Source organism: Misgurnus anguillicaudatus, chromosome 7 (assembly GCF_027580225.2).
Source record: "Misgurnus anguillicaudatus chromosome 7, ASM2758022v2, whole genome shotgun sequence".
Taxonomy (NCBI): domain Eukaryota; kingdom Metazoa; phylum Chordata; class Actinopteri; order Cypriniformes; family Cobitidae; genus Misgurnus; species Misgurnus anguillicaudatus.
The window spans coordinates 1,868,220-1,894,906 of record NC_073343.2 but is presented as its reverse complement, the minus strand read 5'-3'; the positions used below and the strand labels follow the sequence as shown (position 1 = coordinate 1,894,906).

Sequence of the window (26,687 nt, the reverse complement as noted above, 5' to 3'; positions counted from 1 at the left end):
AAACACAGCGTAAGAGTCAGAAGACGTTGGGACTGCAATCAGAAGCAAATTTGGGTTTGGAAACATTTTGCATTTTGAAAATGAACTGGAAAAACAGATTGGCAGAAAACCTTTGCCAGCACCAGCTGAAACGCTAAAGACTTTGACTGTTGCCATTATAAGCTTGATTTTGTGAGACATTATTTGATTTCCTTTATTTAAAATAAATGGGTTTGTTGTTGTAAATTTCCCAATTGGCACAGAGATTGTGCCATTTTCAAAAAGTTTAATTAAAAGTACATGTTATATTTTTTGGTTGCATTCGTAAGTTATAAAAAAAATTTAACTGCCTAACTAGGCACGTAATATTGAAGTATCGATAAATGAATCGAAACGAACTGTAATTGCACCAAATAAATGTTTGATGTATCAGCAAATATATTTTGCTGGTGGAAAAAAATTGGCACGGTATCGTACCGCAACCAACTGTCCAATTCACACGCCTACTATTCAAGTGCATCTCATTACATTACATTACATTACATGTATGCATTTGGCAGACCCTTTAATCCAAAGCGTCTTACAATACATTCAAGATATAGATATTATCAGTATATGTGTTCGCTTGATCGAACCCACAACCCTTTGCGCTGCTTACACTGGCTGAGCTACACTGTGATCTCCTGGAAAAGTGTCAAAGATGCCATTATATTAGATACTGCCAGAGATGAAGATAACTGCATAATAAAGATAAAACAAGGGCAGAAACAAACAACCGTGACCAGAAACACAGAGATGAGAGGATAAACCCATGCATTTGCACATTAAATGGTTGGTAACATAGGAATGAATGGGGCTAGGCTAAATGCTAACACATTCACGACGCGCTGTACAGTGCAGGCATTGAAAAAAGATAGATAGGTATTAATTTGTCTAAGTTGAGGTAATAACATAGTTTAATATGGCAAACGGGTAGACTATTCCTTTAAAGGCTGTTTAGACATTTCCCCCCTTTTAATACACTTTTAAAGTCCCCCCTAAATCAATGCAATATATTATGCTAAAGAATATTGGAAAACTAGTGTGCTCCTAATCATTGACAAGATATAAGCATTCAAAATGTACTCTCACTTCTGCTAAACAGATCAATATTTTTATGACATCATTCTGCACTTCAGCTTCTCATCATATTGCAGACTGTGAGGTAGAATAAACACTATTGGCTATTTTAAAAGGGGATGGCCCACTTTATATGTCCCACCCTAGTTCTCAGATTCAGTGGAAATTACATTAACCCATTAAACAAGGCCATGCATTTCAAGGCACTTCAGTGGGGACCAAATATTAACCCCTGCACATGATCATTTTGACCTGGATCCACAGCTTGGTGACAGACAACCGCACACGATCAGTGGCTGTTGAAAACACACGCACAGTCATGCATACACCCATGTCTGCACGGGAGGAGATCTGTTTGTCAGACACATGATTCTCCTGTTCTAAAAATAGGTTGGCCAAAACACCAACTCGAAACACCAGTGGTCTGGTGATAACGCCCTATTTATATGAGACCAGCGGTGGATGCATCATGTGAATCGCACACACCCAATGCTGACACAGTGTGCACCAAGTAGGGCAATTAAATATGTTGTGTGGCCCTATTTTCACCTTGTCTCTTACAAAATGTACTGTGGTGGTTTAAAGTAGTACTTCAAATTGCACACTGTGTAAAACATAAATGCATTGTAATGTAAAGGTAAGATAATACCATGGTGTCACAAGGTCATGTTGTGGCTGCCCCTGTTGTAATTACCCTGTTGAGTTAAGCTATTGTACAACATTTGTTTTGTTAGTACAATAAACATAGCAAGTGGTGGTTTACAATGGGATCTTTCTGTATTTTATAGTTGTTGAGTCAACATGGCAAGGACACTGTTTGTGCCTGGGATGATGATGCACCACTTTAAAATCTCCCTGGTGGCGGCAATCTTTGAACGACCCAAAAACAGATCGAGAAATAATGCCAATGTACACCAGACACAGCTGTAAAAGAACCACGTCTGCTGTATAGCACATCCAGACCTTTCAGAATGGAAACCATGAAAGAAATGGGCTAAAAAATTAGGCTAAAAGGTCTGTCTGTACATTTTTCCCCTTATGAGGGGAAAACTGAACAGTGCAGCTGGTCTGTGGACACAAAACTTAAATCAAGATTTTCCAAGAGGAAAGTGGGAAAAGGAAAAATGGCCTATTTGGAAAAAGAGAAAGAAAGAGCGTATAGTATGCCCCACCCATCCCTCAGGCTGCTCGCTCCAGCTCAGCAGTGCGGAATGTGCTGGCATACCACAGGACCAACAGAAGAATGCGCAGTTTCCGACTGGGGTGCGTTGCATCCGAAACGGCGCTGGTTAGACACATACTTTCTTTTTGAGATCATCTGTGCAAGCACTTCCTTAAACGGGCTCCCCGACATCTAATGCATTCAGCAGAGTAGGGGGTGGAGAGAAATACGGAACGGGACATCAATGATATGGAAGGAAAGACAGACACAGGAAGAGAGAAATACTGAATGGATAAACCAAACACCATTCCACCTATTGGCCAGTGGAAACGGTTTCATGTGAAGCACAGAGCCCTATTGAAAAGACTCCCGTGAGTCTCGGCCAGTCTGCAATAAGACACTCCTGTGAGTGGGACGCTGAGAAAAGTCTTCAGATGACGCTCCAAGAAATAACTCGGGAAGAGGAAAGAATGAAAAGATGACTGAATCAATGAAAAAATTGTGTGCTAGTATCCTGAAATGACACCAACAGGGAGTGTAAGACTTTGGAGAGGCTGACACTACGCTTGGCAAAGAAAGACCCTGTTCGCCCGTATTGGCCCCACCTATCCTCTACAGCAGCTTTAACAGGCGATGACTTGGTCCCTACAGGCCTGTACAGGCCCGGATCCCACCGGCACCCGGCCGGGGCTTTGCAGAGCACCTAAAATACCACGTGTGCAGTAACTGGGGCAAGACGCACAAGCGAGAAGAATCATTGATACCCCTTATTCACTTGCATGGTGCTGGTGCTAAATCTGGCCCTAAGTTTTCACCAAAGAAATTGGGATCCAGGTTGGGAATATTGGGAATTTGCATGTTCTCCCTGTGTCAGCGTCGGTTTACTCCGGGTACTCTGGTTTCCTCCCACAGGCCAAAAACATGCAAGTTAGGATGATTTGAGACACCAAATTGCCCCTCCCCTAACCTATGTATGATGGTTCAACTTGTATATGGATTAACAAGTTTCTGCCATGAATATAGCCATAGATGCTGGAATGGTGTGAAGAATAAATAAAGAAAGTATGCGTGTTCCCTGGGATCGAATCCACAATGCAATGCTCTACCAATGAAGCCTCAGAAACACTGCAATTTTTACCCCAGAGGTTCAAAGGATTGGGTCACCTAACTGCCCTCCGATTCCTCTTCGGACACAATCACAAAATGTTACGTCTGCTGACGAAATTAGAGAATGAGACCGACAGTTCTAATTTTGGCCTGGCAGACGTTTTGTGCAGAGAGCTTGCATACGCGTACACTTTCTTCCTCTCTTCCTTCGAGCTGGTTATATTTACGGCTGCTAATCCTGTTTGGCTTTGGAAATAGCAGTGCAGGCTAACTATCCATTGAGCTCAGCTGGACAGACAACAAAGTGGGAAACACCTGCCTCTGTCAGTAGACCAATCAGTCTCGGCGGCTCCGAGTCATTCCTATTGTTCGGTGCTACGGATGATGAGCTCTCCCTCTCAAAGACAGGAAGCTCGTCGCGGCCCACATGCGAACCCCAAGACCCATTCAAGAAGTGCTATGTGTATCGTGTAGATGAAGGATAGAACAGGCAAGATTTTAACCTGTTCGAGTAAGATGCGCCAGTTCTATCTTGACCCAAATATGCAGTAATGGTCATGAGTAAAATAATAGTAGGAATAAAATAAGGAATACCCCCCACTCACTCACTCACTCACTCACAACTTGAAATTATTAGACAGATGTATATTCGCTACTAAAATGGCCAAAAAAATCAGAACCATCTTGATATTTTATTTAAATGGTTGTTTTGTCCAATTTTTAATAATTTTAAGTCATCTTAAGGCCCCCTTGGAAATCTGCAAAGGCCCCCCTGTGGGCCAAAACCCCCTGGTTGTATTAACCCACTGGAGTCTTATGGATTACTTTCTGATGACAGGCTTCAATAAACCCATTCAATGTATTAAAAGCTTTGAGAACCAGTTTATTTAAAGCCCAACTGTGGGAAAAATCTGGTTTATATTGTTGTTTATATGTCTATGTGGCGTTTTTAATGTGTTAAGACAAGCCATGTGCAAATTCATCATTCAACACCACTGCTGAGTATTTTCTTCATAAAATTGGAGACCTTGGTCACAAACATGTAACCAATCTTATCAACACGGCTGAACGCCTGGATCAGTAGTTTGAGTTATAGATATTATATATGGATGCTGCATAGACTCTGCACTGAAACGATTGCAGCACAGCCGCTTCAGCTCTGCTTCTGTGATGCTCACACATGCAGGGTGAGTGCTGTAACCTGTTAACATCAGTGCTTAAAGATTTATACTGCAAATGCGCAGTTCGCACATGCATTGTGTGAAACCAAATTTAGCAGTTGTGTGTCTGAAGGTGCCGAATGTAGCATCTATTTACATATATCTATGGCCCGAGGTGGAACGAAAGAGTTGAGGTGGAGTCTAATTTGCATATTCATATCTATGGTTCGAGCTGTCCCAGGTGAAAAATAGTACACTCCCAGGATGGCATTTAGGCGAGTTATTTTTGGGTGAACTATTCCTTAACAGCAACCATACAAATATGTAGACAACAAGCAATTCCTCCATAATTACATTAATAAATAGCCTAGTCATGTGCTGTGTCATCATGTGAGAGCATCGTTGCACATTTCCATACATTCATTTAGTCCACCACAAAATTAAAATTGACCGCCACAAATAGATTGCCGCTTTTCCATTGCATAGTACCCCACGGTTTGGTTTAGTTTGGGTCGGGTCAGCTTACTTTTGGTAGCTTTTCCATTGGGTGCAGTACGTAGAACCAGATACTTTTTTTCGTAACACCTCGGTTGGGGCTCCAAGCGACCCGAGCTGATACCAAACATGACACAAAAAGACTGTAGATCACTGATTGGTCTGAGAGAATCGTCACTACCAGCGTCATCGCTATAATGTAAATGGACTGGTAAATGGACTGCATTTATATAGCGCTTTTTAACAGACCTATGGCCATCCAAAGCGCTTTACAATTAGCCTCACATTCACCCATTCACTCACACATTCATACACCGACGGCAGTGTCAGCCATGCAAGGCGCCAGCCAGCCTCTCGGGAGCAGCTGGGGTTAGGTGTCTTGCTCAAGGACACCTCGCCACTTGGTCCGGTGGAGCCGGGGATTGAACAACCAACCTTTCGGTTTGTAGACAACCTACATGAACCACTGAGCCACTGCCGCCCTAATGTAAAAGATTAGCTTTACCTCAGTGCTAGCTTGCGCTGTCTCAAGTAAACATGTTGTCATTTGTGCTCTGCAATAAGTTCCCAAACTCCCTTTTAGCGATGAAAAACATCCACAGGTTGTGAATCAGGGACACCATAACAGTTTTTTCCAGACATGCAGTTTGTGGCGGAACATTCGCGACGAGCACGTACGCTTAATATATGCTTAAATGCAACTTCAATAAGGCTCAGGGGAGCACCGTCGACTGACGCCACGGGTCGGGTGTTTGAACAGAACTGTCATGTGAGACAGAGGTAGTGATAAACGCGATGTGCAAACATCTATTTGTGGTGGTCAATTTAAATTTTTGTGGCGGACTGAGAAATAAATAAATTTATGAAATGTATAACGACGCTCTCACTTGTATGATGTCACAGCAGTAGGCAGCGCAAATATAATGACACGCCTATAATCCCTCCCACTGCAAAGTGATACTAAACTCGATGGAAAAGCTAACCACGCCAAAGTGAGGTGAGCTGACCCGACCCGAAACTAAACTAAACTAAACTAAACTAAACCGTGAGGTACTATGCAACGGAAAAGCGCCAGATGTTTGCACATCGCGTTTATCACTACCTCTTTCTCATTGTTTTTGTACAAACACCCGTGCGTCAGTCGACGGCGCTCCGCTGAGTCTCATTTAAGTTGCATTTATGCGGACGTGCACGCACGTCACAAATGTGCCGTCACAAACTTCAAGTCTGGAAAAAAAGTTATGATGTTTCTGATTCACAACCTGTGGATGTTTTTCATCGCTAAAAGGGAGTTTGGGAACCTACAGCAAAGCAGAGATAACAAAAGGTTTACTCGAGACAGCGCAGGCTGGCATGAAGGTAAAGCTAATCTTTGACGCTGGTAGTGACGGTTCTCTCAGACCAATTAGGGATCTACAGTGTTTTCACGACAGGTTTTTGTATCAGCTCGGGTTGCTTGGAACCCAGACCGAGGTGGTACTAAAAAAAGTATCGGGTAGTATGTACTGCACCCAGTGGAAAAGCTCCCAAAAGTAAGCTGACCTAACCCAAACCAAACCGTGGGGTACTATGCAATGGAAAAGCACCATAAGGCTTTAGCCCCAAAACTTGCTCCATTCATGACCCCAGACGGGCCAATCTCTGTCAGGAAGTTACATTGTAACCTGATGACTGTACCGGCCGTAAAAGCTGTGCCGGACTGGACCGGTAATTTAGTCTACCTGTGGAAGTGCCAGGGGTTGTGTTTGTACGGCGCAGAATGTCACAGCCGGCAACTATTCCTGGAATGTGAGCCTCAAGTCTGCGGATTCGAATGAAGAAACCTATTTAAGGAAATGTCTGGGCCCCTGCACTAGTCGAACCCCCTCTCCTCATTCATAGAAACCAGTCATTATTTTCCTATTTGGAATACATCTTTAGTTCCTTTACTACCTGCAGAGAGAAGCATTCCTCTGTTGAGCTTACATAAATGCAACTGTACCAAAAATAAGAGCCAGTGTGTCCAAAAGATCCCATTTAGGGCCAATGGTAAGAACACGTCTTCTCCGATTCTAATACAAACCTAGCCCTGCTTAGCAACTGTCTGGAGAGAGAGCTGACACAGAAAATAACTTGTGGGAGGGGGGAATCTCAGTCTGACCTCTTAAAAGCACAATCAGCACTTTCGAACAAAGTCCTGCATTGTGGCACCATGATGCAGCTGCCTGCGTTTTGCATTTACCAGCTGCAGAATAACACGCGTTAAACAGCAGCAGCAGAAAGACTTGACACCGGACTCGCCAACGAGACAGCATTCGATACAAAGATAACAGACTTGTCAGTTGTGTGTAATAGCGAGCGTGCTTCTTCAGACGACCCGCTCTCAGCTGCTGTCGAGCGTGCGCAGACAGATCGCAGTGTGTGATGCAAGCGACCGAACCGGTCCGACGGCGTGGGAGATAATCATGAGAAGCATGCGGCGGAGGTTGAAGAATTTGCTATTCTCTATAACAAATTATTTCACGACCCCCTGGCTAAGCACTGAGAGGACCACTTTGAGAACCCTTTAGGCTGTAAGATGAGATCTGAGCAATGCCATGAATTGTACACAGATCTGCCAAGATAAGTCTGCAATAAAGAGTCACAGATTACAATATACTCTTCAAGAATTAAATTATTGGAGCTATAAAATTAGCACTATAGCTAATATATGTCAATTAGGGATGCATGATATATCGGGCGACATATCGTTATCGGCCGATAACTGCTTATTTTTAATATTATCGGTTATCGGCCTGATAGCAAAATTAGGCCGATAAATGAAAGCCAATTATTATGGATTATTTTGGTTTGTTGAACCAGTTCACTTGCTCATTGCTGGCCATGTGGAGTTTTGATTGGTGCTTTCTGTGACATAGCACGAAGATGACACATGTTGGGGGCTTAAGAAGAGTATGCTAGTCTAGCGCAAAGACAAGATGTCCGCGGTCTGGGAGTTTTTCACTGTGAAATTAATATGAATATTTATCGGCCAAATATATATATATATATATATATATATAGGTTATCGCCCCCCAAATATAAGAGTTATCGGTTACGGCCAAGATTGCCATATCGGTGCATCCCTAATGTCAATATTTGTGTTTTTTCTATTTGTCCTAAACAGTTTTTCAGAGACAAAGCTAATACTCCAAATAAGAAATCTATTAAATCTCCAAAGCCATAAAGAGCAACCTCTGAAAAATAATAAACTGAAAAAAATTATTCATTGAATTTAATCAATTTTTTAAGGTAAGTGGTTGCAATCAATTTATTTAAGCTAAATTTAAACAAAAGTTATATATTTTATGTTACTTTTTTGTTTAAATGTAGCTTAAATAAATTGATTGCAACCACTTACCTTAAAAAAATTGATTATATTCAATGAATAATTTTCTTTTCAGTATATTAGGACAGATAATATTCATAATATGATCTTATGAATGTCTAAAAGAAAGGAACAAGTAAAGATGAATATTAGAAATGGTTAAAATACATCTCAGCGGCCTATTTTAACAGCAGACAGACAAAGGAAACTGGTGTTACTCAGTAAAGATGATGCATCGTATGCCTTTCAAGTACCTGCATGTTTTTCATTCCTTTATGCTGAGATAAGCATATTTTGCCATTCATTTAAGACAAGGAACAGAGAAGGTGATGTATAAGTTGTTACAAAGAGCGACTCAAAAGTTGATGTCATCTAAGCTCAGCATTTTTCTGAGACACCTTAGCAAGCTAAAAGCCAGTGCCAGAGTTTCAACACCCTAAGTTGGAAACAAGAAGTTTGTGTCATGGGGTAAAGCCAATACTGACCATACTAGGCTGTGCTTTCATATCTTTTTAAAAGTTTTGCAGTGTACATTCTGATATTTTGCATGGAATTGAACCATATATTTTGCCATTTGCGCTAACATAGTGAGGGTCATACTATGGCACTTGCTTTATAATGGCTGCATCAGCTGATGGATGGTCTGGGTCATAGAGATTTATGAATATTTAATACTATTACCTAACCGAGAATGAGGAACAAGATAAAATGTAATTGATCTAGGGTATTTATACTGATAAATTTATATTGATTATAAAATAGTGCTTGTGCCATGATGTGACTGCATTACATTATTTTAGGACATAAGGAGACTGATGGTTCTGATTAAGTGCGACGATCAATACTGACAACTGCGTTTCATGAAACCATTACATGGGTTTACCGTAAAGTAATTAGGGATTGATAAAGACTAATGCAGGAAATGTTATCTCTAAATCTATTCTCTCCATCAGAATAATGTTTGAAAGAATGCAACACAACAACCACAACTGCCAAAGGCCTTTTCAAGATGAGATGAAAACTTTTCAAGTTAAGATAAACACAGAAATAACGCTGCTTTTGGTTCATGTGATCATAAACGGCTAAACCACAACAAGCCATAAATCACAAGAGCCTAAAATACCTGCTGAACAAGAAGAAGAGGGTCTGCAGGTCTGAGGACTGGGAGGGACCTAACAAGCGCAAACATTGCTGAAGAGATACAAAAACTCCCAAGGTATACTCGGCCGTTCGAATGACGTAATTATCGTCATGAGGAGGGTACACGGACGTCCACACACCCGTCCCCGTGCAGTCCACTTTTTGAGCCCGCATGAACTGAATGCGTACAACAGCGCATGCGCGAGAAAATTATATATAAAAAATTACTATAAACAACATGCAAAATGGTAAAAGACAGGGTTTGCAAACACCATAGTATTTCATTTTCTTCCAAGAACACAAGCTAAGGAGCATTTTATTCCCCATAATGTTTAAACCCAGTATAGTGTTTTTTTTGTTGTTTGTTCTAAACTTTGTTTGCAATGATGGATCCGCTACTTTTCTTCATCTATTTTTGAATGTCCTGACCTGTAAATGGCACAAATCAGTGCTGCCCTGACGGCCTGGTAGAGTAATCATTTAAATAAGAAGTAATTTGTACTGCGTATGTGTCAAACTCAACTATTCACGTGTGTCCACGGTTGAGAACTGGCAACTTCATCACACTCGCGCGGTCACAGTTACGCGTCTGGATGGAAATTAAATTCCGATCTCTTTTTCTTTAAAGGTCTGGCTAGTTGCTAAACTGAACTCTGAAACAAATACCTTGTCGAAAATAACAAATGTTTTGTTTTTTTAAAGATGAGGAAAGATGGCGATCATGGATCACTGCTATCTGGAGGGAGGTTTGGCAGTAGGGCTGTCACAATGATTATGTAATCATCTCATTGCGACTGTTTGACCTCATCGCGATGATTTCAGATTACCGCAATGATTGCACATCTCTCTAAAAAACACAAGGGGAGCTGCAGCGCCTGTATGAACAAGACAGTATCAGATTACTTTTAAATATGCGTAAACCTTGCAAAAGACTAAGAATTAAACATCAAAGCAATTTAACAGGCAATTAATCGTCATAATCGTCAAAGTACCAAAACAGGCAATTAATCGCCATAACCGTCAGCCAAATTTCATAATTGTGACAGCCCTATTTGGCAGCTGATCTGTAGTTAACATTGTATACATTAATTTTACACAGTAATGTTAGCTCAGTGTGGTTTTTATATGCTTTAGCTATGATTTAACTAATGTAATGTAATCTAGTTGTTGTTTACTTGGCTTGTTATTACAAATAAACTACAAAAAAGAATTCTGTTGTTATTGATTCCATGCGGAGTTTACCGGAAGTTAAGCGTGTCCCACGAAAACCGTTTGTTTATGTTGTTGAATCCATCTATACTTTGAAAGCTGTGCGGATGTGTGCGCGAGACGGACGTGGAAATAAAGTATATCAAGCGATTAAAGCAACACTAAACTAAGAGTTTTTTTTTACCTTAAAATAACGTTTCCAAAAAAGTTTCAGTCGTTCATCCACTCGAAACAGGGTGAACGGCACTTTCACATTCGCTTTGCAGTCCTCTATCGGCCAAAACCGCACTAAAGAAGTTTCCAACCATTGAGTCAGGCTCCTGTATTTCGAGTGAAAACTTCAAAAACTTGCTTTACGCAGACCTACAATCCAATCAGAGCCAGCTTTGCTGCAGTAGGCTAAATTATTTACGACAGTGATAATGGACAATTCCGCTTCCGACCTTTTGGGGGAGCAAAGAGCAAAAACTCTTTAGTGTTGCTTTAAAAAAGCACTATAATGAACTCTAAAAAAATATGTGTGATAGATACAAAGCAACAAGGACTGTTCCTAAACATCTTAGGAAACTGCTGGAACTCAACAGCTAAATGTTAGCAAGAAAACCGAGTTGGTGGTGGCTAACTGGTAGGGTAACCCTGAGTGAAACGTCACCATTGGCAAGCCACAGTGCTGTTTTTTAAATGGTCAAGCCAACAAAGAAGACAAGAGAAGGGATTTGAGACTGATTCATTTAATGCTTTCAGAAAAAGGATGAAAAGCAGTGCAAAAATAAACTTTTTTGGCAGGTCCCTAATGGCTATCCCCGGGGTTGCGTATGAGTACATAAAACTTAAATAAACATTTTGCTCAAGCGTGGGTGCAACGCAACAGTCCAGCACCCAAACAAGACAAGAGACAGGAACCTGCTTTTTCAAATAAAACCTGCAACCTGCTTTTCTTGCATAAGAGATTAAAAACACTGCAACAGATATGCTAACAAAAAACTCTCATCCCACGACCTATTAAAAGTGAAGTGAGTATGTTGTTTAGTGCTCTTGGTAGTAGCAGGGCAGTTCAGTTGAGATATATTTCTGAAGGAACATTACACTGTATCTCAAAGAGAGGCCACCATGTTGGAAAAACCAACTCCAGAGCACTTTCTCCATGAGCTTGGCCGCCACACACATATAGCGGTATGAAGTCAGTCATTCATAACAACAGTGCCCCTCCTGTCCCAGCCCGACTCTGCCTCTGGGCTGTGAGGTGGATGAGTGGAAAATGACCAAGGGTTAAACACCAACCTTCTCTCTCTTTCTCAAAAACACACACTTTACACTTTATCTTACTTTGCACACTATGTGAAACAGTCGAAAAATTCACAACAACAACACAACAAAATATATGTTGGCTGTATAAAATTGTGTATTAGATTCACTTAATTGCCATAATTTCTTCAGACGCAAGACTAATTACTGTAAACCACCGCACTGATAAACTAATGTCATTTTTATAATTCTATTAAACTAAAGCAATATGAAACATTGGCATTATTGGTATTTTGTGTATGAAGCCATGCACAAATAAACCAAATATCTATCTACTAAAATGCAAAAAATACATACCGATTTCGTTACAGTGTGCGATACTTAGATCAACTAAGTTGCATCATTTGGGTCGGGGAACAAGGCAGCTCCTTCACCGAGAGAAATAAGTAGGTCATTGAGGATTGCTGTCATTGGAGCAGTTCTTTCCAAACAGTTGCATCTTTCCACTCAACTTCCAGCTGTGAGTTAACTCTGTATAAGCCGCTTTAACAAGCAGTGATGTCTTAATGTGGTTATTTACTGGCTTATAGAATAAAAGCTCTCTTTGATTTCTGAGAATAGATGTGAGCACTTCTTCCAAAATATTTTTTTACATGAAAGCTGTTTAATTCAGTCCCTGTTCATTATGACACTATCCCTAAACAAGTTCACAACCTTTGGTATAGACGGTTTCAGCAGTAACAACATAAACACAAAGCGGCTATCGTGGTCCGCACGTAACTTCCGGTAAACTCCGCTAAGAATAAATAACATCAAAGTTCTTTAAACGTAGTTAATTTATAAAACAAGCAAAAAACAACACATAGATTACCTAGGAAACCAAAACATTTGTTATTTTTGATGAGGCATTTGTTGAAGAGTTCAGTTAGCAACTAGTCAGACCATTAAAAAAACGAAACCGGAAGTAAAGTTCGGATCCAGACGTGTATCGCGTCGGCGCACGTGCGTACGATAAAACCGTGTCTATATAACACCTTTATACCATATTTACTTCACATCAATGCATATGGCAGACAGTTTTATCCAAAACAACTTCAAGTAGATATTTTTATTAATGGGTGTTTTTTGGGTACAACTGGGCATGCATTGTCCTACAATCTGTATCAGTAGATAAAAGCAATTATTTTCACTATTAGACATTGGCCAATTGTTAAAAAACTGCATATGATCTGGGCAGATATATCAAAAGGATCATTAGATTTCATGCTATGTGGTTAACAATGACTACAAACATGCTCCTTCATAATGCGATAAAAATGAGATTTTGGAAAAGTTGCCATTACACTTCATCTCATAACTTGATAAAATAAAGAGATAAATAAAAAAGCATAAATTAAGAGGTATAATTGCAGATTTTATGTGTTCCCTGAACTTGACTCGCTGTCTTGTCTACGTCTAGAAGCAGCGCAAAGAACACGATAACTGTCTATAAAACCATTACAGGCATTGTCATACTATTTTTGTGTTCATCATGGAACCGAATAATGAAATACGTCCATAGGATCGTGTTTGTCATTTAACGTAAATAAATTAAATCAGTGGCCAGTCACGCACCTATATACGAGTTCATCATTTGTGCTGTGCATGTAAATAATAACCACAATTATTAGCAAATAATCGAAAAAATAAAAAACACGTAAACAGGAATGAAGAGGTTTTCTTGGAGTCATGTAAACATTTTACTAGAGCTGTCCAATTAATCATTTTTGATTTTCAATTAAAATTTTTGATTTAAACAACTGCAAAAATAAGATAACCGAGGAAAAAAAATATTGTGCGATTAAACAACCCATTCTCATTTTCGTGTTGTTTTATTTATTGATTTCTTATTTGTTTTCTGTTTTTTAAACCATTGTCGCTTGGGTTTGGGGTTAGATTTGGAATTTGCTTTAAAATGTCATTTAATATATAGGTTGTCTATTTATTTTTAAACAATTTTCGCTTGGAGTTGGGGTTAGAATTGGGGTTTGGGTTAAGATATCATATATGTGCCGTATTGTATATTGCACCACTTTTCAACTGCGTGCTATTTATACGCATTTCATGAACATTTGACACGAATAGCCTATTGCAACACTTACTTAAAGGATTAGTCTACTCATTTTCAATATTAAAATATGTCATCACCCCAACCAAGAACCGTTGATACATCCCTCCATCATCTGTGCGCGCGTGCATGTAAGCGCTGGAGCGCGCTGCGACGCTTCGATAGCATTTAGCTTAGCCCCATTCATTCAATGGTACCATTTAGAGATAAAGTTAGAAGTGACCAAACACATCAACGTTTTTCCTATTTAAGACGAGTAGTTATACGAGCAAGTTTGGTGGTACAAAATAAAACGTAGCGCTTTTCTAAGCGGATTTAAAAGAGGAACTATATTTTATGGCGTAATAGCACTTTTGGGAGTACTTCGACTCGGCGCAGTAACACCCTCCCTCTCCCATTATGAGAGTGAGAAGGGGAGCGGACTTTTCAGGCGTTTTATTTTGTACCACCAAACTCTCTAAATGGTACCATTGAATAAATGGGGCTAAGCTAAATGCTATCGAAGCGTCGCAGCGTGCTCCAGCGCTTAAGTGCACGCACACAGATGATAGAGGGATGTATCAACAATTCTTAGTTAAGGTAATAACATATTTTAATATTGAAAATGAGTAGACTATTCCTTTAATTAAAAAGTTAAATAAATGCATGTTTTTAAAGCCACAGAGTAATCGTGTTAAATAATCGCGATTAAGATTTTTATCGAAATAACCGTGTTTATGATTTTGCCTATAATCAAGCAGCCCTACATTTTACTGTGATTAAGTTCCTACAGTAGTAGTTTGTACACTAGATTGCACTTCTAAGAAGTAAAAAGCAAAACTGTTCGTATCTATCGGTATCGTAAGACGTCATTCTACTATTCGAATATCGGTACTGGCACAGACATTTTGTATCAGTGCATCCCTATTTCAAACCCCTATGTGCCGCTAATGCAATGCTCGACCGATTAAGCCACTGGAACTGTTTTTATTTCTGTATAGTAACATTACAGTAAATACATAATGACAGATTTGTTAGTCTTTTTACATTTACATTTTACAGTAATAGTTCAATCCAGTAAAAAATGATGGCAACTCTCCACATCACATACAAATACAAAACCACGCCCGAGTCGAAAGATTCGAAAACTATGTAAATATCAATATCAGGTACAGTAGGTTAAGAGTTGGCTGAGCTAAACATGTCGAAACTCAACCTTCACACATAAAAACCCACAAAAATATTGCCTAAAGTACATTTTGTTTGATATACTTAATAAGCTAAACCAGACGTCTGCCTGAATGAATGAAAACATGCTGATTAACCAAAGAATCCTTCTGTCTGGTGAGTAATAGTAAGCTGACATAGGCACAATCACCTAACATCGCCTAAGGTCAATACAGCACAGGTAGGCAAGCACACACACACACACACACACACACACACACACACACACACACACACACACACACACACACACACAAAGATTTTCACTGCATTCATTCCAAAGGTGACAACCAATTACGCACATGCAAATAAACCCTGGCAATAACAACATAGTAACCCATTGCCATGGAGAAAGCAAGTAAGAGTCCAACAGCAGAAATGCACCATCCAGATTTTCACAAGAGATCCTGGTAAGGGTTGTACCATCAAACAGCTTCAATCTCATTGGGCATACCCGCACCAAGACTAGGAGCAAACTGCTATTAAGCTTAAAACTTCACCAATGTCCATGCAACTTTGCATGACCCACCTTAGCCCATGATAAGACCCACATGTGTATCCAGACCCATCGTTTGATACCCTTGTGTAATAAAATACAAAACACACTACTGCAAGATAAAGTTGGGCATTTTGTGTTTCCCACTATAAATCCTGATTGGTTTCCCATGTCTAGTTTAATAGTTTATCCTAAACTCATGTATAAATGAAGCAAAAGGTCCAGATGTCAAAAGTTAGCACATTGTTAGTCTACTCACGTGCATAAGTAAATCCTATACATACTCTTAGTTTATTTGGTTACCAAGCTATTTGTTTCTATAGTCACCCACCTCATGCAACAAACCAGATTGAAGCCCTACCTTAAATTGAGTTCTTCACCACAGAAATCGGATATATGCCTTTAAAGTACAGGTGGGGTCAAAATAAACTAACCAGCTACACAGATCCAAAAGTGTCATCAACCCCTCATCACCCCTATGGGTGTGGGTAAGATAAAACAACACTTAGGAAGAAGAAGAACGACCCATGAACCAAGAAAGCAGTAGCAGGTGCACCTGTTCTTCACCTATGTATATAGCCCGAAACCACCTGCTGTCACGGTGTCAGTGCTGGCGGAGAGAAGGGACCTCGGTACTGACCTGGGTTATTGGCTTCTCTTTCCAGAACATGAAGCTCGGTGCAGTCGGCCAAGGAATGCTCCAAACAGAGCTGCAGGAAGCGCGCTTGGGTACGGCTGACGCGCTTGAGGAGCGACAATAACGCCACCGTCTGCTCGCATTCATTCCACCCCTTAAACCAACCGGCGAGGACTCCCACTTGGTCACGAAACATCATGATCTAGTGGGGTGGCACGGGACACCAAGACTCTGGGTTTTCTAGAGACGGAAAGATGGCCAAGACTCTCTGGATTCCTTCCTAAGCGCCTGTGATTCCTTGCAGCTCAAAGGAGTCTCACCATGGAGATGTATCCAAAAATAACACTCGAGTTTCCCTTTTTACTTTGAGGTTTGAATAAAAATAGCCAGCTGAGATGTTACGCTATTGGGTTCCGATGTGTCGCATCTTTGTTCTTGGGTTCTGATGTTAGGCTTGGTGGTAGGGAATCCCTATGGGCTTACAAACTATTCCTCAGCTTTCCTCCAGCATACAGTGTCTGTCCAGATGGCATTTTCAGCAGAAAACATCTTTTATCATCCACCTGTGAAAGTAAAACGGACTTCAGAAGAAACATATACACAAAGTCGTCACACATTCTACACACAGGACGACATACATAGTCTGTACTTCAGACGAAACACATTCAGAAGTGTACTTCTATAACACCCCAGATGACTCTTTATATATAGGACAATTTCATAACCTATGCCTGGGATCCCTGTTGCTTCAGCTTTCAAGTTAAGACGGCACCCGATAACGATATGGCAGATATCGTGAGGTTTAAACCTATCAAACGAACCCACTTTCCCCTCGTCAGAAACCAGAGGTAAAAATAAAACATCACTCAATAGTATTCACTACTACTGTGGAGTGACGAATCGATCGTCGGTTAATAGCACGAGCTTACGTTGATCGACGATAAACCGCGAACTCCGCATTATTGCAGCTGTACTACTATCTTTAAAATGTGACCCAAATGACATGCACTCCAAATACGTTTAATAAAAAACCCAAATGTAAATTTAAATCCTAATAATAATAATAAAAGAAACCACTATCTTTCAGTTTGTGTGACGCCACGGGATTTAACTTATAGCAGCCCGATCGACTCATATAATAACCGGGAGTGAATCCCAGGCTGTCCAGAACATTCCCAAAAGTGCTGCTTGTTGCACGAGTGTTCCCAGGTCTACACACTGTTCAATTTTAGTTTTCATAACTCCCAGATCTTGTATTTCCCACTCCGGGTCAACAGTCCGGAGTGTCCCATAAACGGAACCACACTCCAAATTCTTTATAATAATAACAAGCGAAAAACTTTTGATACAAAACTTTCTGGTTTCAATTTTTAATAAACCCCCATACGCAATTTGTATCAAACTTACAGTGTAGGCAAAAACTGGGTCTACCAGGTTGCAAATTAGGTTTTCCTAAAATGCTACGAAAATAATACAAAGTACTCACCTAAAGGCGCAGTTGCATGGGTGCTGATCGCAGGACGGGACAAGACGGGACGGGGGAGCGGGTGTCCCTTCACTCTGGGTCAGTGTGTTTTGCCATCATGACGAGGTTTTTCTCCCCGCAGTCAGTCGCTCTTGTTTAAGCAGCAGAGGAGAGTCTCGGCATCACTTCCCACATGCTAATAATTAACACGGAGCATTACGTCAGGGGCTTGGCAGCACAAGGAAGCACAAAAATAGAGAATAGAGTTAGGAGGAGATCGTGTTGCCTGTCCTACAGGAGACGACTGATCAGGGAGTTTTAGGGAAATAGGTTTCCACATCAAACCCGACGATATTGGAGCGAAGGTTTAGTTTTGTTGACAGTGTTTTAAGAGAGGCACGGTAGCTAAAAAGTTTAGTCCGTCGATGATCTGCTGGTTGTAAGTCGTTTAGACTTACACGCTTGTATTTGCTTTAGAAAGTTACATAGTAACTTTGCCTCGCTGATGAAAGTGGGTTACAAAGTGTCGAAAAGGAAACGGGGATACATTTGATTCCGCCCTTGAATTCTTGAACTGCAACGAGGCGCGTTGCAGTAGTAAATACCGTCCATCAGATGGCGCTTCTCCTTTACAGTTTAGATAGATAGATAGATAGATAGATAGATAGATAGATAGATAGATAGATAGATAGATAGATAGATAGATAGATAGATAGATAGATAGATAGATAGATAGATAGATAGATAGATAGATAGATAGATAGATAGATAGATTAAAAAGAGTTAAACATTTGTAAGCTTAACAAATTATATATTTTAACATCCGAAAGTAGTTTTGTATATAGTTGTTTATCTAGTTTTTTTTGTAATGCAAATAGTTCTAAATGTTTAAATCTTTTTATGTTTCGTGCTGCTTGAGTTTTACTATATTTACTATAGAAATGTACTATCCTCAAGGTTGTTTGTATACAAAACATTAGCGTCATCTTGTGGACACTTTAATGTCGTGCTATTTTCATTTATAGAAAAAAGTAGTGCTTACTAGTTGGAATTATTTATAGTATTTTACCTCATCCTAAAAAATCACTGTCGAGATGAGTTCAGAAAATCTGGACCGTGTCTTTAGTGTTGAGAATAAATCTGCGCCATAACACCAAATGCTTTGTTGTGGCAGTCTATAAATTGTAAACGATAAAACAATATATTAATTTTGTCTTAGTCGTATTTTGTTACAGAGGATGTTGACACTGACTAATAGAAAATTGACTGTCAATTAAAGCGTATGGTCATATCGCATAGTCACGTAGTTCACGTAGCGTTTGATTGAATCGGAAGTGATCTGAGAGGTGACGTGTGATCGACCTCATGCGGTGCTGCGCAGAGGCTTCTGCATGTGACATCACAGTACCGCGAGAGCGAGCGAAGTGAAGTGCTCTCGCGGTACTTTGATGTCGCAGATCGATTGCACAGAAGTCGAACACACCTCCAGTGACGCTATATACAACTTCCAGTGAATCACTGGAAGTAGATATTACACAAAACGCGATAGACCACATCCTCACAACGAGTTTTAGAAGACAACCGAGGACTGACAGATCAACATTTTCTTGTTTCATTGATAATGAAATTCTTCACGTTGTTGGCGTTTGCGCTGGCTAGCATCCACGTGACAACAGGAGGGTCAGCTGAGAACAGGTGTTTCTGTAAGGTGAGAGTTTATCATCCACAACGACAGGCAGGATATAACACATTATTTATTTTATAAAAACGACAACGTCGTATGTCGTGGTTTGTTGGATATGCATGGTAGTAGCATAGCATTCTTTAAAACCCAACTTTTGTATTCTTTAAAGTGGCATAGATGCCACGTTACTGAATCATTGGGCAATCATTTTGTACTATGGTATATACATCAAAATGTTATAATAATACATTGTGATTTCATATTTGTACCAGTTTCCTATGTGTAATAATATAATTAAATGTTTGTTGCAGGTTACTGGAACCCTGGATGACTGCGCATGTGATGTTGAGACCATTGACAGTTTCAACAATAGAGAGATCTTTCCCAAACTGCAAAAACTGCTTTCATCTGATTATTTCAGGTTTTACAAGGTTGTTTTCATGGATATTTTGTGTGTGTGTTTTTGTTGTTGTTTTGCCCTCTTCCTGTGATTTTCAGTGTCTAACATTTGGTAATATAATCACCAGGTGAATCTAAACAACCCTTGTCCATTCTGGACCGATCACAGTCAGTGTGGACTTAAATACTGTGCTGTGAAACCATGCACACCAGTAAGCTGTTTTTATTGTACCACTTTATATTATATTCAAGACTTTTGAACAAAAGATTAACCGTGTCTTTTTCTGTTCAGGATGAAGTACCCGAGAGCATTAAATCCAGCAGTTATAAGGTAAGTGTGTTCACTTTAGTGTAAATAAGAAAGTGATGTAGTGTATTTTCATACATGTTAGTGCTGATATTTCCTGTTTCGTTATAGTATTCAGCAGAAGCCGATCAGGATATAGAACGATGTGAGATGGCAGAGAAACTCGGAGCTGTTAATGCTTCCCTAAGGTATTACATATGTTTCTTACATGCTGTTTGTTATTGGTTACTGCAGTGTTTCCCAACCACTGTGCTGCGGCACACTAGTGTGCCCTGACCGCTTGTTTGGTGTGCTGTGGAAAAATAACACTGCCACAATGTTTAATAAAAGTGCCAGAAAAAAGGTTGGGAAACACTGGTTTACTGTACAACTTAAAAGGACAGTTTACGCAAAAAACAATGACTTGCGCCAAAGATATTGGATAAAACAGGAGCTGGAAAATAAGCATATTTTCTTTCTTTTTTTTACTGTCCATACACACAGAATACTCTTAGTTTTATCATGTTGCAAAATTATGCCAATTCTTACTCAGTGTTTGAATGTGTAGTGATGAGACGCGTCAGGCACTAAGTGAATGGAAGAAACACGATGATGAGTCTGACCGTTTCTGCATGTTGGACGGTAAGTTGGTAACTTGCTTTTAATCTGTTGTGTCTGATAAATAGCAAATACATACCAGGCTGTAAATGTATCATTTGTATGTAAAAGGCAGCAAACATTCATTTATTATATATATTTTTTAGATGAAGACTCGCCTGAGTCACAGTATGTCGATCTTCTGTTGAACCCTGAGCGCTTCACAGGTTATAAAGGACCAGAGGCATGGAGGATATGGAATAGCATATATGAGGAGAATTGTTTCAAGTAAAACGTCATGATAACAGTTACCATAACACTTAACCTTTGCTCACAAGACCTGTGAAAATCACCATTGTATTTTCTTAAACTTACAGACCGTATTCAGTTAAACGTCCACTAAATCCTTTGATGTCTAACAGCGGTAAGCCGCTTTTATTTACAGTATATGTGGGTGATTCTCACGAAAACTTGTTTTTAAAAATGTCAAGCATGAAAATGTAAAAATTGCTTAAATGTACTTTTTTTCCCACCAGACATTGAAAAACAAAGTCTGGAGTAAATGGGAACATTAATTTAAAAACTTTTACTTATCATTTAACACTTTTTGTAACATAATTTAAAAAACTAGTCCTAAAAAATCTCATTACCGCAACAGTCAGAAAACATCAACACTGACATATTTTCAAAATGACATGACAAACCTGAAAGAACATAATTTGGAGATTCTGCACATGCATTTAAAATCAAAGTATTATGCTTCTATTAATTAAATTAACATTTAATAAGCATCTGTTGCGGTAATGATAATCAAAATGTCGTGTAAGCATTCTGACAAGACAATATTTCAAATTAACTGTAAAAAAAATGATCTTACCTGGTAGCCATCTTGAAGTAACTGGTCCATGTGCTTGGTCACTCAAAATCAAACTTTATTAAAATTCTGTATGTGTGCTTAAACTGTTCTCAAAAAGTGTTGCGGAGGATGAGAACATCAGGCATGGACACATCATTTTCCTAATTTTTCTTCATTATTATTATACATGAATATTCAGTAAATATTTTTTCTGTCATCTAAAGTAGTCTAGCAAAACATCCATTTACTTTTTTTCTTAATATTTTTGTGTTAATTTGATTAAATGCAACATAACGCATGTTCAAACACAGCCGGACACATTGCGGTAATGAGAATTTCAGCAGAAAATGAGATAAAATTTACAATTATAAATTCTTATGTTGAAATCACACATTGTGCAAGGTAGAACACAGTATTGTGTTAATTCTGATGCTTTTTAATGTTACTATATTACACATTTGAAAGCTAAAATCATTAGTGCCGTGGTGTTTCAATGGTTTCGTGAGAATCACCCATGTAGTCTTGGCCTTTTTTGTCTTTTGTCCATTTATTGCAATCTGATCGATCTCTCTCCTGCCTTTTTTCCTTTAGGAGACATTGATGGTAATATTACATTTCTCCAATACAAGTTTATTTTTATGTTATTTCTTCAGCTAGAAACTGACAAGCATACTTCTTATTTACTGTAAGGTCAGGGATTCCACCGTTGGTTGGAAGGTAAGTTTCTGCACAAAAAAGTATGTTTAATCACTAAATCACGTTTTCATTTTGTAATTATTATCCGTTGTTAATTTCTCCAGGATTATGTGTTGAAAAGCGAGCTTTCTTCAGGCTGATTTCAGGACTTCATGCCAGTATAAATGTACACTTGAGTGCCAGATACCTTCTAGATGGTAAATCACTTATTTTCATTAAGTTCTGTTATCAGATAGAAACAAACAAAAAATTGTGCATTGTGTAACTTCTGGAAAGATCTCTTGACAGAAATGCAATATAATATACATAACTTTATTATTAGTGGTGTATAAAGACCATACATAATGAACTGTTTTAGTTTTTCAATTTACAATCTCACCACTAGATGCCTCTAAAAATCTACACAGTGGATCTTTAAAGACGACATATTATGAAAATCTAACTTTTTTTAATGTTTGACCCTACAGTCACATTAGCTACAAAAGTGAGTGACACCGAGCGACATGCACCCGCTTGATGGGCGGTCCTTGGCTAGTTTCTAAAAGCGGTATCAAAAGTCACTTTAGAGGTATTGTTACAAGAACAGTGTTTTTGGATTTAAAAGTATTTATTTCTCGATAAAAGTAACAAAATATATGAGATAAAATGCCAAACTTATCAGATATATACATAAATACGCATTTTCCGCCATCTTGAATTATTTTCTCAGACTCGACCACAGACCTATGTCACGCTGCTCCTTCTCTCTGATTGGCAGTCGCTTTGTTACATCGCTCAGCATTTGCATAAAATAGCCTGCTTGTCTATTTTGGCCCCGCCTTGCTCGCCCAGCGGCGAGCTCGTCGCTTGTCGCTGGCAAACGGCCATTCCCATTAAAAATGAATGGTAGCCTGTCGCTCTGTCTCTTGTAGCTAATGTGACTGGGGGGTAAGTGCTACAATTGGGTCCCAAGTGCTTGTATCATCCTAAAAAATGTGAAAAAGAACAACCCAAAAACTTAATTTTGGTAAACCATTTTCTGCAATAGGTCATTGAAATTTGGCTCCCCTTGTGATGTCAGCAGGGGATAATACCGCCCCTCAATCTGCACTATCCAACCACGGCACTGACATTTATTTCAGAGATCAGCTCATTTGCATTTTAAAGGACACACCCAAAAACGGCACATTTTTGCTCACGCATACAAAGTGGCAATTTTAACATGCTATAATAAATAATCTATATGGTAAACTTCACATATGTACTCTGGTGGCACCAAAGATTTGACAGTGTCCTCTTTAATACAAGATTCTTGTTTGACCCCATTATGATAGAAATACCACTAGATTTTTTTTTGAACCTTTGACAAAAAGTGGACGCTTGAAACCACTTTGTGGCTGAACTGTTTTGGTTTCTTTGATTCGATTGGTTAGAGAACTGGTTCGAGATGCAGTGGGGTCACAATGTCTCCGAGTTCCAGGTGAGGTTTGATGAAGAGCTGACAAAAGGGGAGGGGCCAAAGAGACTACGTAACCTCTACTTTCTGTACCTGATTGAACTGCGTGCTCTGGCAAAAGTCCTCCCTTATTTTGATCATCCCTCCTTCCATTTCTACACCGGTCAGCCAGTGCAGGATGCAGAAAACAAGAAAATGCTTTTAGAGCTCCTCCAAGTGGCAAAGTAAGAGAATTGCATGAAAAGTATAAAACCACCAAGGTACAAATGTAACCCAAAAATCATTATTTATAACTTACTGTATTCTACATAAGGTCATCCTATATAATATAAAGTACAATATGTAAAAATATAACCTTTATATCTTTAATACAAGGACCATGTGAATTCAAACTGATGCTCCTTGTATCATAATTACATTGAGACCTGAGCCTGAATTTCACATACAGGGTGATTTTAATGTTTAAGTTGAATATTTTATATCCAATTCTTTATTTATAGAACGTTTCCACTGCATTTCGATGAAACCACACTGTTTGCGGGAAATACGGAGGAAGCTACGAAACTAAAAGTCAGTGTCTCTTAATGAAATATGCATTAACCATGTCACATAAATGCATATGTTAATGAAGTTGCTTCTTTGTCCTGACATTAGGAGGACTTTAAGCTCACCTTTAAGAACATCTCACGGATCATGGACTGTGTCGAATGTTTTAAATGCAGACTTTGGGGCAAATTGCAGGTAATATCACGATTTAATGGCTACATTGCGTGAAAGAAGAGTGTTTGAATGTAACAACCAGTTGCATTGATATGTAAACGATTATGAACGTCTCTTGTAGACACAAGGCCTGGGAACAGCTCTCAAAATCCTCTTCTCAGAAAGGCAAATAGAAACCATGCCCAGCACAAGCAACACCAGTCCCTCTTTTCAGCTCAGTCGCCAGGAGATCGTCTCTCTGTTTAACGCTTTCGGAAGGTACATCATTCAGAGAATAGGTTTGCAGAGATCATTACGTGTCCGATTGGCTTTTGCTAACATTGTTGTTGTTGTTGTTTCAGAATCTCCACAAGTGTCAGAGAACTTGAGAATTTTCGATCGTTGTTGTCAAAGCTGAAACAGTGACGGAAAGAAATCAAGCACACTTATTAATCATGACACAGTTGACGCCTCCAGGATCGATAAATGATTGCCCTTAGAATCGTGTTTTACAGTTGAACTCCTATATTTGTTGTATCCTGAAGGAACAGAGCACTTTAGTCTCAACACTGTTGTGTGAAATTATTCTGCACTATTACACATGAAAATATATGTTTGTTTAATGTATTATTTGCATAGGAAGGTATTGTATTTGGCATCCCAAAGTGAAAAGGAACTCAAAAAGCTTTCTTATTCATAAATATATAGTTCAAAATGGTTTACATTTATCCCATTTTTATACATTTTTGACATCATAATTTATCACAATTAACAAAATTTTTCACAATGTTTGTATATTTTGCTGATTTTTAAGTTATTTCTTTATAGAGATTTGACTGAAATATTAAAGTACATAAAGTACAGAATTTAAAGTGCAATCACATTCGTTTCAACTTATTTAAAGTTAAGTTGCTAAAACTTAAGTGAACTTATTTTGAAAAGTTGAGATAATTTAAAGGAAGACACCACAGTTTTTCAAAATTTTACTTTGTTCTTACATCAACTTGGATGAATTGGTGCATGCCTATCTTTTTTGGTGCGTGCACTTAATCTTTGTACAGCGCTTATTGAATGTGTTCGAATTCACTGTGACACACAATTGTGTCCCTGAGCAAGACACTTAACCCCTAGTTGCTCCAGAGGCGTGCGACCTCTGACATATATAGCAATTGTAAGTCGCTTTGGATAAAAGCGTCAGCTAAATGAATAAATGTAAATGTTAGCATTTAGCCTAGCATCATTCATTCTTATGGCTCCAAACAAAAGGTTTATTTTGTGCCACCATACTTACTCGTGTAACTACTCGTGTATAAGTCTATAAAACTGGAAAACATAGAAGTGTTCGGTGGCTTCTAAATTCATCCCTGTTTGGAGCCATAGGAAGGAATGGGGCTAGGCTAAATGCTAACACATTCACAATGTGCTGTACAGGGATTAAGTGCACGCATTGAATAGAGATATGTATGTATTGATTTGTCTGGGTTGAGGTAAGAACATAGTGAAATGTGGAAGGATGGTGGTGTTTTCCTTTAAAGGGATAGTTCACCCAAAAATGTAAATTCTGTCAGGTTTGTAACAACATGAGAGTCAATTATGAGAGAATTTTTATTTTTGGGTGAACTATCCCTTTAAATTTTTTTTTTATAAATTTAAATTACTATATTAGCCAATTTGATTGTACTTTAAAGAAGCAAAATATTTCTACATCATATTTACTGAACTATGTGCATTATTATGTGCATCATAATTGATTTTCATAAACATTCCTGACTTTTTATTAGGTGTTTTTGTCTGTGTCTGTTGGGTCTCTGTATCACATCTATTTGTCAGATTTTTTATTTAAAGTCACTGAGGGAAAACATTTTATTGGTACAGTAAAGTATGTGAATTCTGAGTATGGAGTTTACAACCTCAGTATTGTTATTGGCTTACTATTTTTTTTGTTTGAGATTCAGGGTGTAGCACTCAAAACATTACTGATATGCATTTTGAGATAAAACAATAGCACTTTTGGGAGTACTTCGACTCGCCTGAAAAGTCCGCTCCCCTTCTCACTCTCATAATGGGAGAGGGAGGGTGTTACTGCGCCGAGTTGAAGTACTCCCAAAAGTGCTATTACGCCATACAATATAGTTCCTCTTTTAAATCCGCTTAGAAAAGCG

The 26,687-nt window shown here is 39.0% G+C and overlaps 2 protein-coding genes across 4 annotated transcripts in view; one reads left to right on the top strand and one right to left on the bottom strand.

Moving 5' to 3' along the window:
* Positions 1-18,764, bottom strand: part of samd4a (sterile alpha motif domain containing 4A) — a 57,199-nt gene extending 38,435 nt beyond the window's left edge. The window contains exons 1-2 of one of the 2 annotated variants that reach the window (XM_055172094.2): positions 17,895-18,764; positions 16,412-16,971 (exon numbers count right to left, since the gene is read on the bottom strand). In XM_055172094.2, coding sequence (XP_055028069.1) covers positions 16,412-16,607 — 196 coding nt within the window. In that variant the 5' untranslated portion in view covers positions 16,608-16,971; positions 17,895-18,764. The remainder of the gene's footprint in view (positions 1-16,411; positions 16,972-17,894) is intronic. The other variant, XM_055172093.2, reaches the window with a different exon arrangement.
* Positions 18,765-19,298: 534 nt separating this feature from the next.
* Positions 19,299-26,032, top strand: ero1a (endoplasmic reticulum oxidoreductase 1 alpha). 2 transcript variants are annotated; one of them, XM_055172095.2, is made up of 16 exons: positions 19,299-19,581; positions 19,869-19,988; positions 20,085-20,168; positions 20,249-20,287; positions 20,375-20,451; positions 20,811-20,884; positions 21,007-21,127; positions 21,217-21,263; positions 22,287-22,298; positions 22,386-22,412; positions 22,496-22,588; positions 23,804-24,050; positions 24,327-24,396; positions 24,481-24,567; positions 24,668-24,804; positions 24,888-26,032. In XM_055172095.2, exons 1-16 carry the CDS (start codon positions 19,495-19,497, stop codon positions 24,949-24,951), a joined length of 1,386 nt encoding a protein of 461 aa, XP_055028070.2. In that variant the 5' UTR covers positions 19,299-19,494; the 3' UTR covers positions 24,952-26,032. The 2 variants fall into 2 exon arrangements, with proteins under 2 accessions (XP_055028070.2, XP_055028071.2); XM_055172096.2 differs by lacking the exon at positions 19,299-19,581 and adding an exon at positions 19,662-19,776.
* The last annotated feature ends 655 nt before the right edge of the window (positions 26,033-26,687 follow it).